This window comes from Rattus norvegicus, chromosome 11, assembly GCF_021556685.1.
Source record: "Rattus norvegicus strain SHRSP/BbbUtx chromosome 11, alternate assembly SHRSP_T2T, whole genome shotgun sequence".
Lineage (NCBI taxonomy): Eukaryota > Metazoa > Chordata > Mammalia > Rodentia > Muridae > Rattus > Rattus norvegicus.
The window spans coordinates 81,235,614-81,248,449 of record NC_141544.1 but is presented as its reverse complement, the minus strand read 5'-3'; the positions used below and the strand labels follow the sequence as shown (position 1 = coordinate 81,248,449).

Genomic DNA, 12,836 nt, shown 5'->3' with positions numbered 1-12,836 from the left:
TAGAAAAGCATCTTGTAAACTGTCCCATTGAATAATATCCCATAGAGCTAGTTGATGGTATTTTTGTTCTCTTTTCATCTAGTGAATGGAGTGCCATTGAAAAAGAAATGGGTGACGGCCTGCAGAGTGCCGGGCATCACATGGACGTGTGAGTACCTGAGGGGCTAAGCAGCTGGGCCTGCTCAGTGTAGTGACAGAAGAGAGAGAGAGTCTGAATGTGCAGTCCAGTGTCACAGAACGTTATTTGACGCACTTTAACACTGTCAGTAGTAAACATTTTCAAGATGCTTCTTCACCTTTCGGCCTCTGCTGCCTTGCCACATAGTAGGGCTGCACTGCCAGCCAGAGCTGGGAAGACAGTGGCTCTGAGTCCCCAAGCAACTGGGTTCTCTGGCTGGACAAACCTGGAAAGCTGAAAGCTGCTGACTGGAGAAGGCCACCAGGGTTTTCCAGAGACTCCAGAACTATAGCTGACACCATGGGGATGAGGCCGGAGCTGTGAGGCCCAGCTGTGAGGCCGGACCTGTGAGGCAGGTGCTGTGGAGAGGTCTGCTGATTGGTTTCCTGGAGGAGCAGAACCTCGGCCAGAGCACACTCTGGGTTGGGGAAGCTGCTTCATAAAAAGTGGGTGTTGTTGATGTTGTTGTTGTTGTTGTTGTTGTTGTTGTTGTTGTTGTTGTTGTTTAAGAGTGGCATTTCTCTAAAAGAATATCATAGTCTGAAATGCCAATCTAAGGCCAAGGACAAGCCAAGGTTGTGTGAGATCCTGTCTTAAAAACAGACAAAAACTGATCTAAAGTTTATATGATGTTGAAATAGCCAAAACCAGTTTTGACAAAGAATCTAACTTTCAAGATTAATTGTAGAGCTATATTATGGCCATAAAGAGATTTTATACTTTATATAATCTTATACTTTATATAAAAAGTAATTCAATTTAGATTACTGTATATGTTATAGTAAAACTAAAAGTGTAGCTTTTAGGAGAATATTGAAGAGAGTGTACAAAAGAAAAGGAGCTTTGGGGTTTTGGGGGGTTTTTTGTTTTTGTTTGTTTGTTTTTAGATAGAGTCTCTACATAGTCCCGGCTATCATAGAACTCACAGATCTGCCTCCTGAGTGCTAGGATTAAAGGCATGTATCACCATGCCCAGAGGGAAAAAGAACTCTTAATGTAAAATTCATAGAAATGAGTGCTGCATAAGGTACCATTTCATTGGAGAAGCTGAAAAAGGTGTGGAGATGCTGATACAACACACATGTGCCTAAGTCCACTGCAGCATTAGCACTGACACGTTGTTCCAGGTCTAAGATACAGCACAGTTGGTAGGGTCATGAGTTCAGTCCCCAGCACCATGTTAACCCACTGTGGTTGGACACACTTGTCATCCAGGCACTGGGAAGATAGAGGCAGGAGAACCAGAAGACCCCTCACTGCACAGGGAGTCTGAGGACACTTAGATGGGCCCTCAAATTTTTTTCCTTTGAATATAAATTTATGTATAATGCATATGTGAATGTTCCTATCAAAACAAAAATGAAAAAAAATTGTAAAAGAAAAGACAACATTGAGGCCAGTGAGGGGGTTCAGTGGGTCAAGGCCCTTGCTTCCAAGTCTGGTGACTTGAGTTTGATTCCAGGTCCCACATTGTAAATGGAAAGGACCAACTCCTGAAAGCTGTTTTCTTTTTCTTTTTTTTTTTTTTTTTTTTTTTTTTTTGGTTCTTTTTTTCGGAGCTGGGGACCGAACCCAGGGCCTTGCGCTTCCTAGGCAAGTGCTTTGAAAGCTGTTTTCTGTCTTCCACCATGGACCATGGTGCTTGTGTGTACGCGCGCACGCGCGCGCGCGCATGCACGCTCACACACACACACACACACACACACACACACCTTATATCAATAAAATATAATTACTGTATTTAAATAGCTCTTTTAAACCAAGGTATTAAATGCTCTCATCACGAACAAGATGAGTATGTCAAGTACTGGGTGTGTTAATGAGCTTGGGTCAACACTGCCACAGTGAACCTATACAAACCCTCACTTTTACACTGCATCTCAGTCAGTGCACCTTAGGCTCCTCAGAGGTAGGAGAATATTTTCTTTAAATATTAATTTCTCTCATGCCATATTCAAACTAACTAGTTTTTAAGAAAGAGTTTTAAGCATTATTCATCTTTGTGCGTGTGTTCCTGTGTGTGAATGACATGTGTGTTCAGATGCCCACAGGGACCAGGAGAGTGGTGGGATCCCTGGGGACGGAGTTGTAGGTGCTTGTGAGCTGCCACTTTAAAACATTAGTTCTTCGTGACACAGTTCAAGTGTTCCTTACACAGGTATGCGTCTTCTATTGACGATATCTTGGAAGACGAGGAGCACTACGCAGACCAGCTGAAGGAGTACTTGTTCTATGCGGAAGCACTTCGGTGGGTATCTAATGACAGGCCCGCAGATGTAGGTGGCAGTTGCTTTTTAAATGGTTTCTTTGTGTCAGACCCTGTCGTGAGGCCCCAGTGTAGCCATACTTTGGCTAATTTGTGCTTACTTTTTTCTTCCACACTTCTGCACAGATTTTCTTCCACTCTTCCAACCTCCTAATGCTAGATAGACGAGAAAAAAGGATAGCGGAAAGGGGGCGACATTGTCATTAGACTACTTCCTACTACTTATGGGCATTAGGGTATCTAATTTCCTGTTTCTTTCTGTCACACAACTACTTAACAAACAAACAACACCCCCTGTGCCTCTTGGGGCCCTAGCATTTATCTGCCCTCTGAAAAGTCCCCAGAAATCTAAGGGTCGTAGAAACTATCTGCCAATGGCAAACCATGCGTCTGCTGGAACGCAAGGCAAATCATGGTCAGCTGCTGTAGCCCCAAATCCCACACTGGAATTAAAACATAAACATATTCTTATAGTAATTCTGTTTATCAAAACAAAATTCTCACTGCACCACAGTGTATTCCTCTAACAAGCATAAAAATAAGACATCCCACCCATAAAGCATCTTCTTCAGGAGAGCCTGTGTTGGGTGCTTCTGGCCTGTTTCTGACTGCTTTTTCCAGTTTGAAGATTGGGCCCAAAATACAGGCAGAGTGTAGAGCCCTAGAGACAAACCGAATCTCTGCTAGACAGACTACTGCATAAGAAAGTAGTATGGTCCTCCTCCCTCCGTGTCGTAGGTTCCTTTTCTGCCGCTCTTGAGACACCGTGACTGAGGCAGCAGCTTACAAAAGAAACCATTTAGTTGGGGGCTGCATACAGTTTTGGAAAGCCAGTCCATGAACAGCAGAGTGGGAGATGGCGGCAGGCAGCAGGTCCACGGGAGTAGTGGCTGAGAACATTTGATCCACAAGCATCAGGAAGAGAGAGGCAGAGCTAACTGGAATGGCATGGGCTTTTGACACCTCAGAGCACACACCTCCTAGTTCTTCCCAAGCAATTTCAGCAACTGGGGCTCAGTCAGTCATTCACACGTGAACATACTCATTCCAACTACCATTCTCTCTTTTCCTTTCTTTTGTTTTGTTGTTGTTTTTCCAAGAAGGGGTTTTTCTGTGTAGCCCTGGCTGTCCTGGAATTCGCCTTGTAGCCCAGGCTGTCCTCGAACTCACAGAGAACCCGAGTGCTGGGAAAGGCGTTTGCCACCACTGCTCAGCTTGACTTTTTTTTCTTTAATTCAAGTTAGAAAAATTATCTTTCTGGAAGAGTTAGCTTTTGATTAGTTCTGTCACATTGAAAAGCAGTATGAACACTGTGTTGGAGGCCAGCATGCTGTGTGCCCACTAGTCACCGTGGTCAGAAGGCAGGGGCACATGGATCTCTGCGAGGTGCAGGCTAGCCCGGTCTGTGGACTTGAGTTCCAGGCCGGCCAGGAGTACTTAGTAATAAGACCATGTTCTCAAATGGGGGAGAAGACGGCAAAGGTTTCCCGAGGAGCTGGAGAGTTGGTGTAGAGTAAGCTTCTACTGCACTTCCAGGGGACGGAGTTCAGCTCTCAGTACGGCTGACTCCTGTAACTCTGTAACTCCAGTGCCAGGGAATCCAGTGCTGATGGTGTCTGCAGACACCTGTGCTCACGTGACCATCCCAGCACACAGGCTCGCACACTCAGTTTCAAATATACATCTTTGAAAAAACATTACTAGGAATTCAGAAGAGCCGTATCCTTCAGCTTGTCAGCACAAGAATGCTGGTGGGCCCTTGGCTTTCTGCCTGCCTGCCTTACATAGAAGCAAGTTTCACCACAATAGGTTCTCAGGTTACAACATCATAGAAAGTTGCTGAATACAGTGAAATTCTGTGTAAGTCTTACAAATCATGAAATGATGACCGTTGACATCCACAGCTCATGACTAAATGTGAAGGTGTCGGCACAGTGGAGGTGTGCGTGAGCGTGTCATAAATGCCTAGCTGAGTCCTGGAACGTTAGACACATATCAGTGTGTAGGTTATGTGTGTAGAGTAGGCTTGTGGGGACTCTGGTACTGTTCCTATTCTGTGCACTTCTGTATTAGAATTGTTTTTATAGTAAGAATAGTTCATTATTATGATGAACTAAGGCCAAGATATTTCTAGAATAAAAAAGAAGACAACTTTGAGATTTTGCCCTTTAAAATAATACTCACTTGCCACATGAGGCCCCAGAGTGAGCTCTTGAGCTGGGCGTAGTGGGAATTGCATATGACACGGCAGTCAGGAGGTAGAGCAAGAGGGTTTGAAATTCAAAGCTAGTTTGGCTACACATGATGAGACTCTTTCAGAAAAAAGGTTGCTGCATACTGAACAATTAGTTGTACACTTATTAAATAATTGTGTAAGCCATCTTTTGTTTGTGGATATGTAAAGTTTTTATGCTTAGGTTCTGTTAGATTTAATTTTCAGGGTTGGGCTACTACAATTTAAACTTGAAAGATGTGGTTGAAAAGCTCTGAAACTAGTTAGACATTATGACTGCCTCTCCCTGGGCCCCTAACGACATTCCTGCTACGTTAAGGAAGCCAAGTCACCTTAGTGCTGTCCTTGCTCACCCCAGGGCTGTGTGCAGGAAGCATGAGCTTATGCAGTATGACCTGGAGACAGCTGCTCAGGACCTGGCCTCCAAGAAGCAGCAGTGCGAGGAGCTGGCCACTGGGGTGAGTGCTCTTCAGGTCTCTGGAGCTGGGGTGGTGCGGTGGGAGTGGGTGCGGTCGTAATGAGAACCGTGAGGTTGGTTGCCTTTTTTTTCTGGAAAGCTTTATTACAGATTACAGAATCACTCCTAGACAGTGTCTTGGCTTCCCTCGACGTTTAAAAAGACTTAATAGAAGTGTGTGTGTTGGTGTGCACGTGTGTGTGTCTATGTCTAGTGTGTGCATGTGCCATACCCCGCCAACCTGCAGAAGCCAGGAAAGGGCATTGGATACCTTAGAACTGGAGTTACAGGCAGTTGTCAGCCAATGTTGGAACCAAACCTGAGTCTTTTGAACGAGCAACAGATGTTCTTAACCACTGAGCATCTCTCCTGCCCCTTTTGGTTACTTTCTTGATATAAAAAGATAACAGCCATCAAAACTGTGAAAGGTGTTTATAGGGATTTTAGTTCAGGGGCTGGGGTTAAGAATACTTGCTGTGCTTGCCTAGAAAGTGCAAGGCCCTGGGTTCGGTCCTCAGCTCCGAAAAAAAGAAAGGGGAAAAAAAAAAGAGTACTTGTGTACATGCTGCTCTTGTAGGAACCGAATTTGATTGCTAGCACTTAAGACAGTAAACTCACAATCACATTTACCTCCTGCTATGAGGGGTCTGATCCCAGCTTCTGGCTTCTTTGAGCACCTGATACCCATGTACTTTACACATGAATCTTAAAAATAGGGGGCTGGAGAGATGGCTCAGTGGTTAAGAGCACTGACTGCTCTTCCAGAGGTCCTGAGTTCAATTCCCAGCAACCATATGGTGGCTCACAACCATCTGTAATGAGATCTGATGCCCTCTTCTGGTGTGTCTGAAGACAGCTACAATGTACTCATATATAATAAATAAATAAATCTTAAAATGAAAACTTTTTATAAAAAAAAAACTTCGTTTACCTTGCAAAGCTTTACCCAATTAGAATCCGTACATTTCTGCTAAGTAGGGAGTATGTTGTACTCTTTAATGCTTAATGGTGTGTTTGTGTATTTGTGAAGAAAACTCTGTATCTTGTATAAATCTCTCTGTACAGTTCAGCCAGTTGGCCCGAATTCACTGGCTATATGTTGTGAGAAGGATCTAGAAACAGGGCAGCAGCCAGGGCATACAGCCTCTCCGTCACTCAGCTCACAGACAGTTGCTCCGTCTAAACGCACTTATTAGGAAGCCAGCACGGGAGGCAGACACAGGCAGTTCATTGAGTTTGAAGCTGCTAGTCTGCATAGTGAGACCCTGTCTTCAGAAAGACAGTACCATAATAACCAGTTTCAAGTAGAGTGGGGTAGTTACGTTGTTTACAGCTGATCCTTAGAACACTTGCATATTTTCAAACTAAAACTGCCTTCTTCCCGGTCCTGGAAACCACAGTCTACTTCCCGCCTCTGACTGATACCCCTCTTTAGTAGAGTCAGACAGTGCTGGTCTCTGGCTGTCCTGTCAGGATGCCCTTCGAGTCGTCCGGCTTGTGGCACATGCTGGAATTCTTCCCGTTAGTTGAGTAATGTCCACTGTATGTACCTGGTCTTGTCTGTTTATCTGTTTCTGTTCCTTTTAGACTGTGAGAACATTCTCGTTGAAGGGAATGACTACCAAACTCTTTGGTCAAGAAACTCCAGAGCAAAGAGAAGCCCGGATAAAGGTGCTAGAGGAGCAGATAAATGAAGGGGAACAGCAGCTGAAGTCTAAAAATCTGGAAGGCAGGTAAAATGCCTCAATGCTTAACAGCGCTAGACGTGACGGGCTAGGTGTCCTCTGACAGCTCCTGCTCTGTGCCATCCTGGACGCTGACTGAGCTGACTGCAAAGTTGGAGCCTAGAAACAGTTGTGATGTGCAGGGTGGGGTGGTGGTGTAGGAATCAGGGTTGTAATTTTTTGTTCTTTACTTTTCATGATTTATATTTTTGCACATTCTCTGTGCCCTTTTTACCTCATTAACAAAGTCTGATCATCCTGCAGAACACAGCACCAGGGCCACTTCACAGGGAGTGCCACCCTCCCTCCCACACTGTCAGGGCGTGGACCTTGTTCTGTAGTGTGTTCTGCCTGTTAGCTCTGGGTGGAGACTGGTCAGTGGGTTCATGGAACCTTCAGTGTAAGTAACTGAGAGCCGTGTCCCCTTCCTGCCTTGCATAAAGACTTGGAATATAGTTTTCATAAATATTTCTAGAATTTAGATCTCACATCTGCTCTCATCATTTGGCTCCTTTTCTTTCTGCTTCGTCTAAATGAGAATCAGCTGGTCGTCGTGGTGTGCACCTTTGATCCTAGCACTCAGCAGGCAGAGGCAGGAAGATCTTGAGTTTGAGGCCAGCCTGCTCTACAAAGTGTATCCCAAGACAGCCAGGGCAGAGATGCCCTGTCTTGAAAAACAAACAGACAAAAAAGATTTTTTTTTAAAGTGGCTTTTTTGAGTTTTGGAACTGTGTACTCTTAAAAAAGTCAAATCAGTTTTTATTGATACAATTAAAAGGTGCCTGTAGGGATTATTCACTCATGCGTCCATTTGGTTAGGGTTGGGGGCTCAGTCACACTGTGTTACCCAAACTTGTGTGAACTTCCAGGGTCCAATCCCCCTTCCCCTTCACACTCCCTAGTAGTTGGGCTTTGGGAATCTGCCTCCAAGCCCAGCAGTCATTGTTTAAGACCCAGATTATCATTTAATATTTCCTATTAGTTTACATGGGAGTGAATGCACAGTGTATGTGTCTAGTGCCCATGGAGGACAGAAGAGGGTGTCAGATCTACTGGAACTGGAGTTGTAGACATTGTAAGCTGTCATGTGATTGCTGGGAACTAAACCCCAGTCTTCTATATGAGCAGCCAGTGTTCTTAACCACTGAGCTCTCAGGCCCCAGGTTGTCATTTCAGTCATGCACATGCTAACCAGGATTCATAATTAGTACATACTTTCCAGTGGCCCAAGGCCGGCATTTCCTATGGCATCTACAAGGCTCTGAGTGGCTCAAGGACCCATCCATATCTGTTTGAAGGTAGACCTGTTATGGCCAAAACTATTAATGTACACAGAAATACTAGGCATACTACAGGGGAGTATCCAGATACCTTTTTCCTCTGATATACATGAAGGAAAAGCACCTCTCTTACACAAGCAATAGCTTTTTCTTCTACAGAGACAATTTTAAGAAACTATGGCACAACTTATCCTGAGGAGATATGAACAGATGTCTGTTTACTCCACTTAGGGCACAGATGACACACCAGACACAGTCACCCTAGCATGGTGAGCCAGTGAGTTCGATGGGGTTACTGACAAGCCGTGAAGGATGACTCATGAGGGCCATACCCCTGGAGCTCCTGTCCAGCCTGCAGTGGCTCCACAGAAATGACGCTTTACCCAGAGTTTGTTCACCGCTTTGTGACCTTGGGAGGGACCTTGTAGGTCTTACAGCTTTCCTAATCCACAAGTTGCATTAGCTCCTCCCCCCACCCCCATATTGGGGGAGTATTAGGATTTCAGTTGGAGAAAATGGCTATGCACACAGGTTGATTGTGCATGGAATATACAGTCTTTAGATGAGAATAAACATGACTATGTATTTGTATTTCAGAGAATTTGTGAAAAATGCATGGGCTGATATTGAACGCTTCAAAGAACAAAAGAACCGGGACCTAAAGGAAGCCCTCATCAGCTATGCTGTCATGCAGATCAGCATGTGCAAAAAGGTAGCCAGCCCTGGGATGCAGCTTCATTCAGGGATGCACGTGTGGGGAAGTAGCTTAATCAGTGGAGTGCTACACGGAGCAGGAATGGGGTCAGGAGAATTGGCCTGAAACAATTCTCGGCCTAAAACACGTGAGAACCTAGTTCTGAAAACAAAGGGTCCGTGTGATGGCATCATAGGTCCAGGTGCTGCCATCAGACCCAACCCACAGAACCCACACCAGCTCTTGCACATTGTGAAAGGGCTCATATGCTTATGCGAGTTCTCTTACTAACTTTTCCTAATTTCCCAATTTAAGTTACTGTGTCTCCAAGTTTGTGCCTGTTTATAATTTGTGTTTGAAAGTATGCACCACTACATGACTTGGTTACATACATGCTGTTCTTGAACAGGGCCTTAGAATACCGTGCCTCATACATGTCAGCTGCTGTCACAAATAATAGACATTATTGGGGGAGCGCAGTTATGACTTGGCAGTAAGGTAAATCTTACAGACTGTACAGCCACACTCTAGTGAAGGAAGAACCTTGAAGCTGGAGGAAGCCTTTCTGCGGTAGCATTTAGACCACAGTAGAAAGTGCGCCTTCTCGTCTTTATCCTTATCTTAGCTCTGCCAGTGTTCCCACACCCCGTGGCATCTGCGCACTTGCTTGTGTGTGTGCTTCGTGGTGCCATGGTTTCATGGGTGCACCTTGTGTTCCCGCGTCACAGAAACTTGTTCCACGTCTGAACATTGATGTCTAGCATGTCAAATAATTTAGCTCAGGAGAGTGTGCTAACTAAGACAGTTTGTCTGGCCTTCTTACAGGAAAACTCATAAACCACACAATGATTCTTATGCATATTCCAGACTAATTACTACAGAGCTTAGTAAGAATGTCATTCCTTTTATTTCCTAAGAACAACACCATAGAATCCCATCATTTTTTTGTGTATATGCTTAGGTATAAAGGATTTTTATATTTGAAATTTGATAGGTTTTTTTTTTATTTTTACTTAATTTAGATCCATTCACTCACATCTTTTCTCCCCGGGTCATGCCTATGCATGAGTTCCTGAGCAAGAGTTCCCACTGAGCTACAGCCCAGATAAAGTCAAGCCATGTAGCTCAAACTAACTGCTTGGAACTCACCATATAGCCCAGGCTTGAATTGAATTCGCTGTGTATCCCAGGCTAGCCTGGAACCGTGCAGCACAGGATCACCTCAGACTCTCACTCCTGCCTCCGCTCCCCGGTGTTAGCACAGCTGGTTAAGATTAGTGTTGGTTTACCGGAGTAATGTGAGCATCCACAGTTCGCATGTGTGCTTACATACAATGTCATTGCTAATACAGCATCATCATGAGCTCTAACTCAGCTCTCAATCAGATGTAGTTAGACGGCCGCGCTTCAGCAAGAATGAAACAAAGCAAGCACTGGCCACTCACAGAGCGGGTTAAGGGTGGTGGCAGTCAGTCCCCAGTACTACATACACTGTAACATGCTGACGGCCCTTACAATCCCAGCACTGATGAGCTCGGTCTGAGGCAGGAGGATCAGAAGTTCCCACACAGAGTTCAAGAGTAGCCTGAGCTGCATGAGGTCCCCCCCGCCCCCCCCCCCATCTCCAAAACAAGACAAACGTAAATGGTAAATGGTTCTTCTGAGTTTGGATTAACCTTTGTGTGGTGTGTTACACTAACACACTAATTTACCAGATCAAGTAGGCCAAGGCTTCTGGGTTTCTTTTTTCTTTCCTTAAAATAGACGTATGCTTGCTTTTAATAATGTGTTTGTGTATGTCTTGTACAGGGGTGTGCACATGGGTGCCCCCGACAGCTGGAGGTCGTGGTTGTGGCAGCCTGATTGGGCGGGCACTAGGAACCCAACTCAGGTCCTCTGCAGACTCAGCACTTACACTCTTAACCCTAAGCCATCTCTCCAGCCCTGGCCAGGCATGGTGGTTAAGGCACACTCAGTCCTAGCGCTTTGGAGGCAGAGCAGGCAGGTCTGTGAGTCCCTGTCCATCCACGGCCACATAGTAAGGCTCTGTCTCAAAACAAACAAGTTAAAAAATGATCACAAATATAATGAAAATTTCAGTGACTCAGAACATACTAAGTACAAAGGCCACCAAGATGCCTTTCAAAATATTTCTCTGTTACACTTTGGTGTGCATCCTTTGGGATATTTTGGTAGCTACAGTTACTTAGAAAATACATTTTTCCTCTCCCAGAGAAAACTGGAGTGCTCGTGTGGACCTCTTGCACGGATAGCAGTGCTGAGACCCATCATGTTTTTCTTTTGTAATATCACGTATTTGTGTACTGGGGTCGGGGGCAGCACGTGCACATGGGTCCTCCACCTCACCTGCTCTTTGTTTTCTTCCCCCAGATAGGGCCTCACGGGGTAGCCTCAGGTAAAGCCTTCCTCTCTTTCAAGCACAGGGTCATATCATCTTCAACTAGGGATAATCTGACTTGTTTGATCCCATTTGTGTCCATTTTCTTTCTCCTAAGACTCAGAACCACATTGGACAAGAGTGTGAGAGTAGACACTGCAGTCTTCGTGATGTTAGAGGGACGTGTAGAGGCCCCAGTCACCTTGATGTTGGCTGTGAGTCTGAGTGATTGTGCAGAATCGCATTATAAAGTTTCTTTTGCTCTCAGGGAATTCAGGTTTGGACCAATGCTAAGGAATGCTTCAGCAAGATGTAATCCTGTGAAGTGACTTCTCTTCAGGCAAAGCGCCCCAAACGAAGCACAAGTACAAGAAACTCAGTTGCTGCCTGATACATAAAAGCCTACAGAGCAGAGCGGCGTTGGTTAAGCATGGTATGTTCCTAGAGCACCAAAGGGTACGGCTTAATGAAGAGTAAATGCTGCCATTTGAAGTTCTGGGACTGGTGCTGATTCCAAAAAGTTAGTAAGATACACCGACAGTCTGGCTTCTGAAGCAGTGCCTGCATGTCAGGATGTGAGTGATCTCCTGTGCTCCTCTCAGTGCCGACTGCCGGATCTCCTCCTGGGAGAGTTCCCAAGACGAGGTCCCGTGTGGACTTTGTAGGACCCACTTCTGCCGCGGGCTTACTTTATCTTGCCTTAGAGTTGAGCTGTGGTTTGACAGAGCTCAGCAGAACCTTAATCGTGAAGTCTAAGGTTTTCTTCCCTGTTCCTAGATCCTGTACCAACTGTGGACACTAGAAAATGCCTTCAGTCTGTGTTCCACCAAGATTTTGATACTGGTCAGAAATTTTATACTGCCAACAAATAAGTCTCAGCTTCTCAGATTTGCAGCGGAATAAATTCATTATTATAATAGAAATTGCTATACAGAAAGATTTAATTGAGCATTATTATTCTCAAATAATTGTTAACTTCAGTAGCAGCCTCGGTTCCCTGCCTGGCCCTGTGCACATGGTATTTCAGGGTAGATGTAGCTTCCATATGTGAGACTCAGTGAACACACGTGGGCCAGAACCTTCCCCACTGATGTGCTTTCCTATTGCCTGGCTGTGGGTTTTGTAAAGATAAATTATGTTGTTGTGTTTTAATGTGTGTTTCATGTACATGTTCAGAAACCAAGCCTTGCTCTGCTAGCTTCAGAATCCTAACTCTGCACTCATTCTTTCTAATGTTTCAAACTATACTCAGTACTGTTTGACATTTGACTTTTTTACATGTTTAAAATGTTGCTGGATTTTTGTGCTGTTTGCCAAACTTATATAATAAAGGAAGTGTTGTGTTTATTTCCAGAAGATTCGTATTATTTTAAGATGATGTAAATACCTGATTTTTCGTGAGAAAACGGTTTCTGAAGATAAACATGCCTATGCTCACAGCAGCGGTACTCATGATACCTAGAACATGGAAGCTGCTGGGTGTTAGTTTTGGCTTTTGTCTTATTTTATTTTTTGAGACTGGCTTTCTGTGTACCCCTGGCCGTTGTTGAACTCAGAGCAATCCATCTGGCTCTGCATTGCTGGAGTGCTGGGTCAAAGGCGTGTG

The 12,836-nt window shown here is 44.8% G+C and overlaps 1 protein-coding gene across 2 annotated transcripts in view; it reads left to right on the top strand.

Moving 5' to 3' along the window:
- Snx4 (sorting nexin 4) overlaps positions 1–12,583 on the top strand; it is a 57,288-nt gene extending 44,705 nt beyond the window's left edge. Inside the window, exons 7-12 of one of the 2 annotated variants that reach the window (XM_087576617.1) lie at positions 83–148; positions 2,337–2,426; positions 5,036–5,135; positions 6,722–6,867; positions 8,736–8,850; positions 11,499–12,583. In XM_087576617.1, the coding sequence (XP_087432743.1) occupies positions 83–148; positions 2,337–2,426; positions 5,036–5,135; positions 6,722–6,867; positions 8,736–8,850; positions 11,499–11,546 (565 nt within the window). In that variant the 3' untranslated portion in view covers positions 11,547–12,583. 2 annotated transcript variants of the gene reach the window in all.
- The last annotated feature ends 253 nt before the right edge of the window (positions 12,584–12,836 follow it).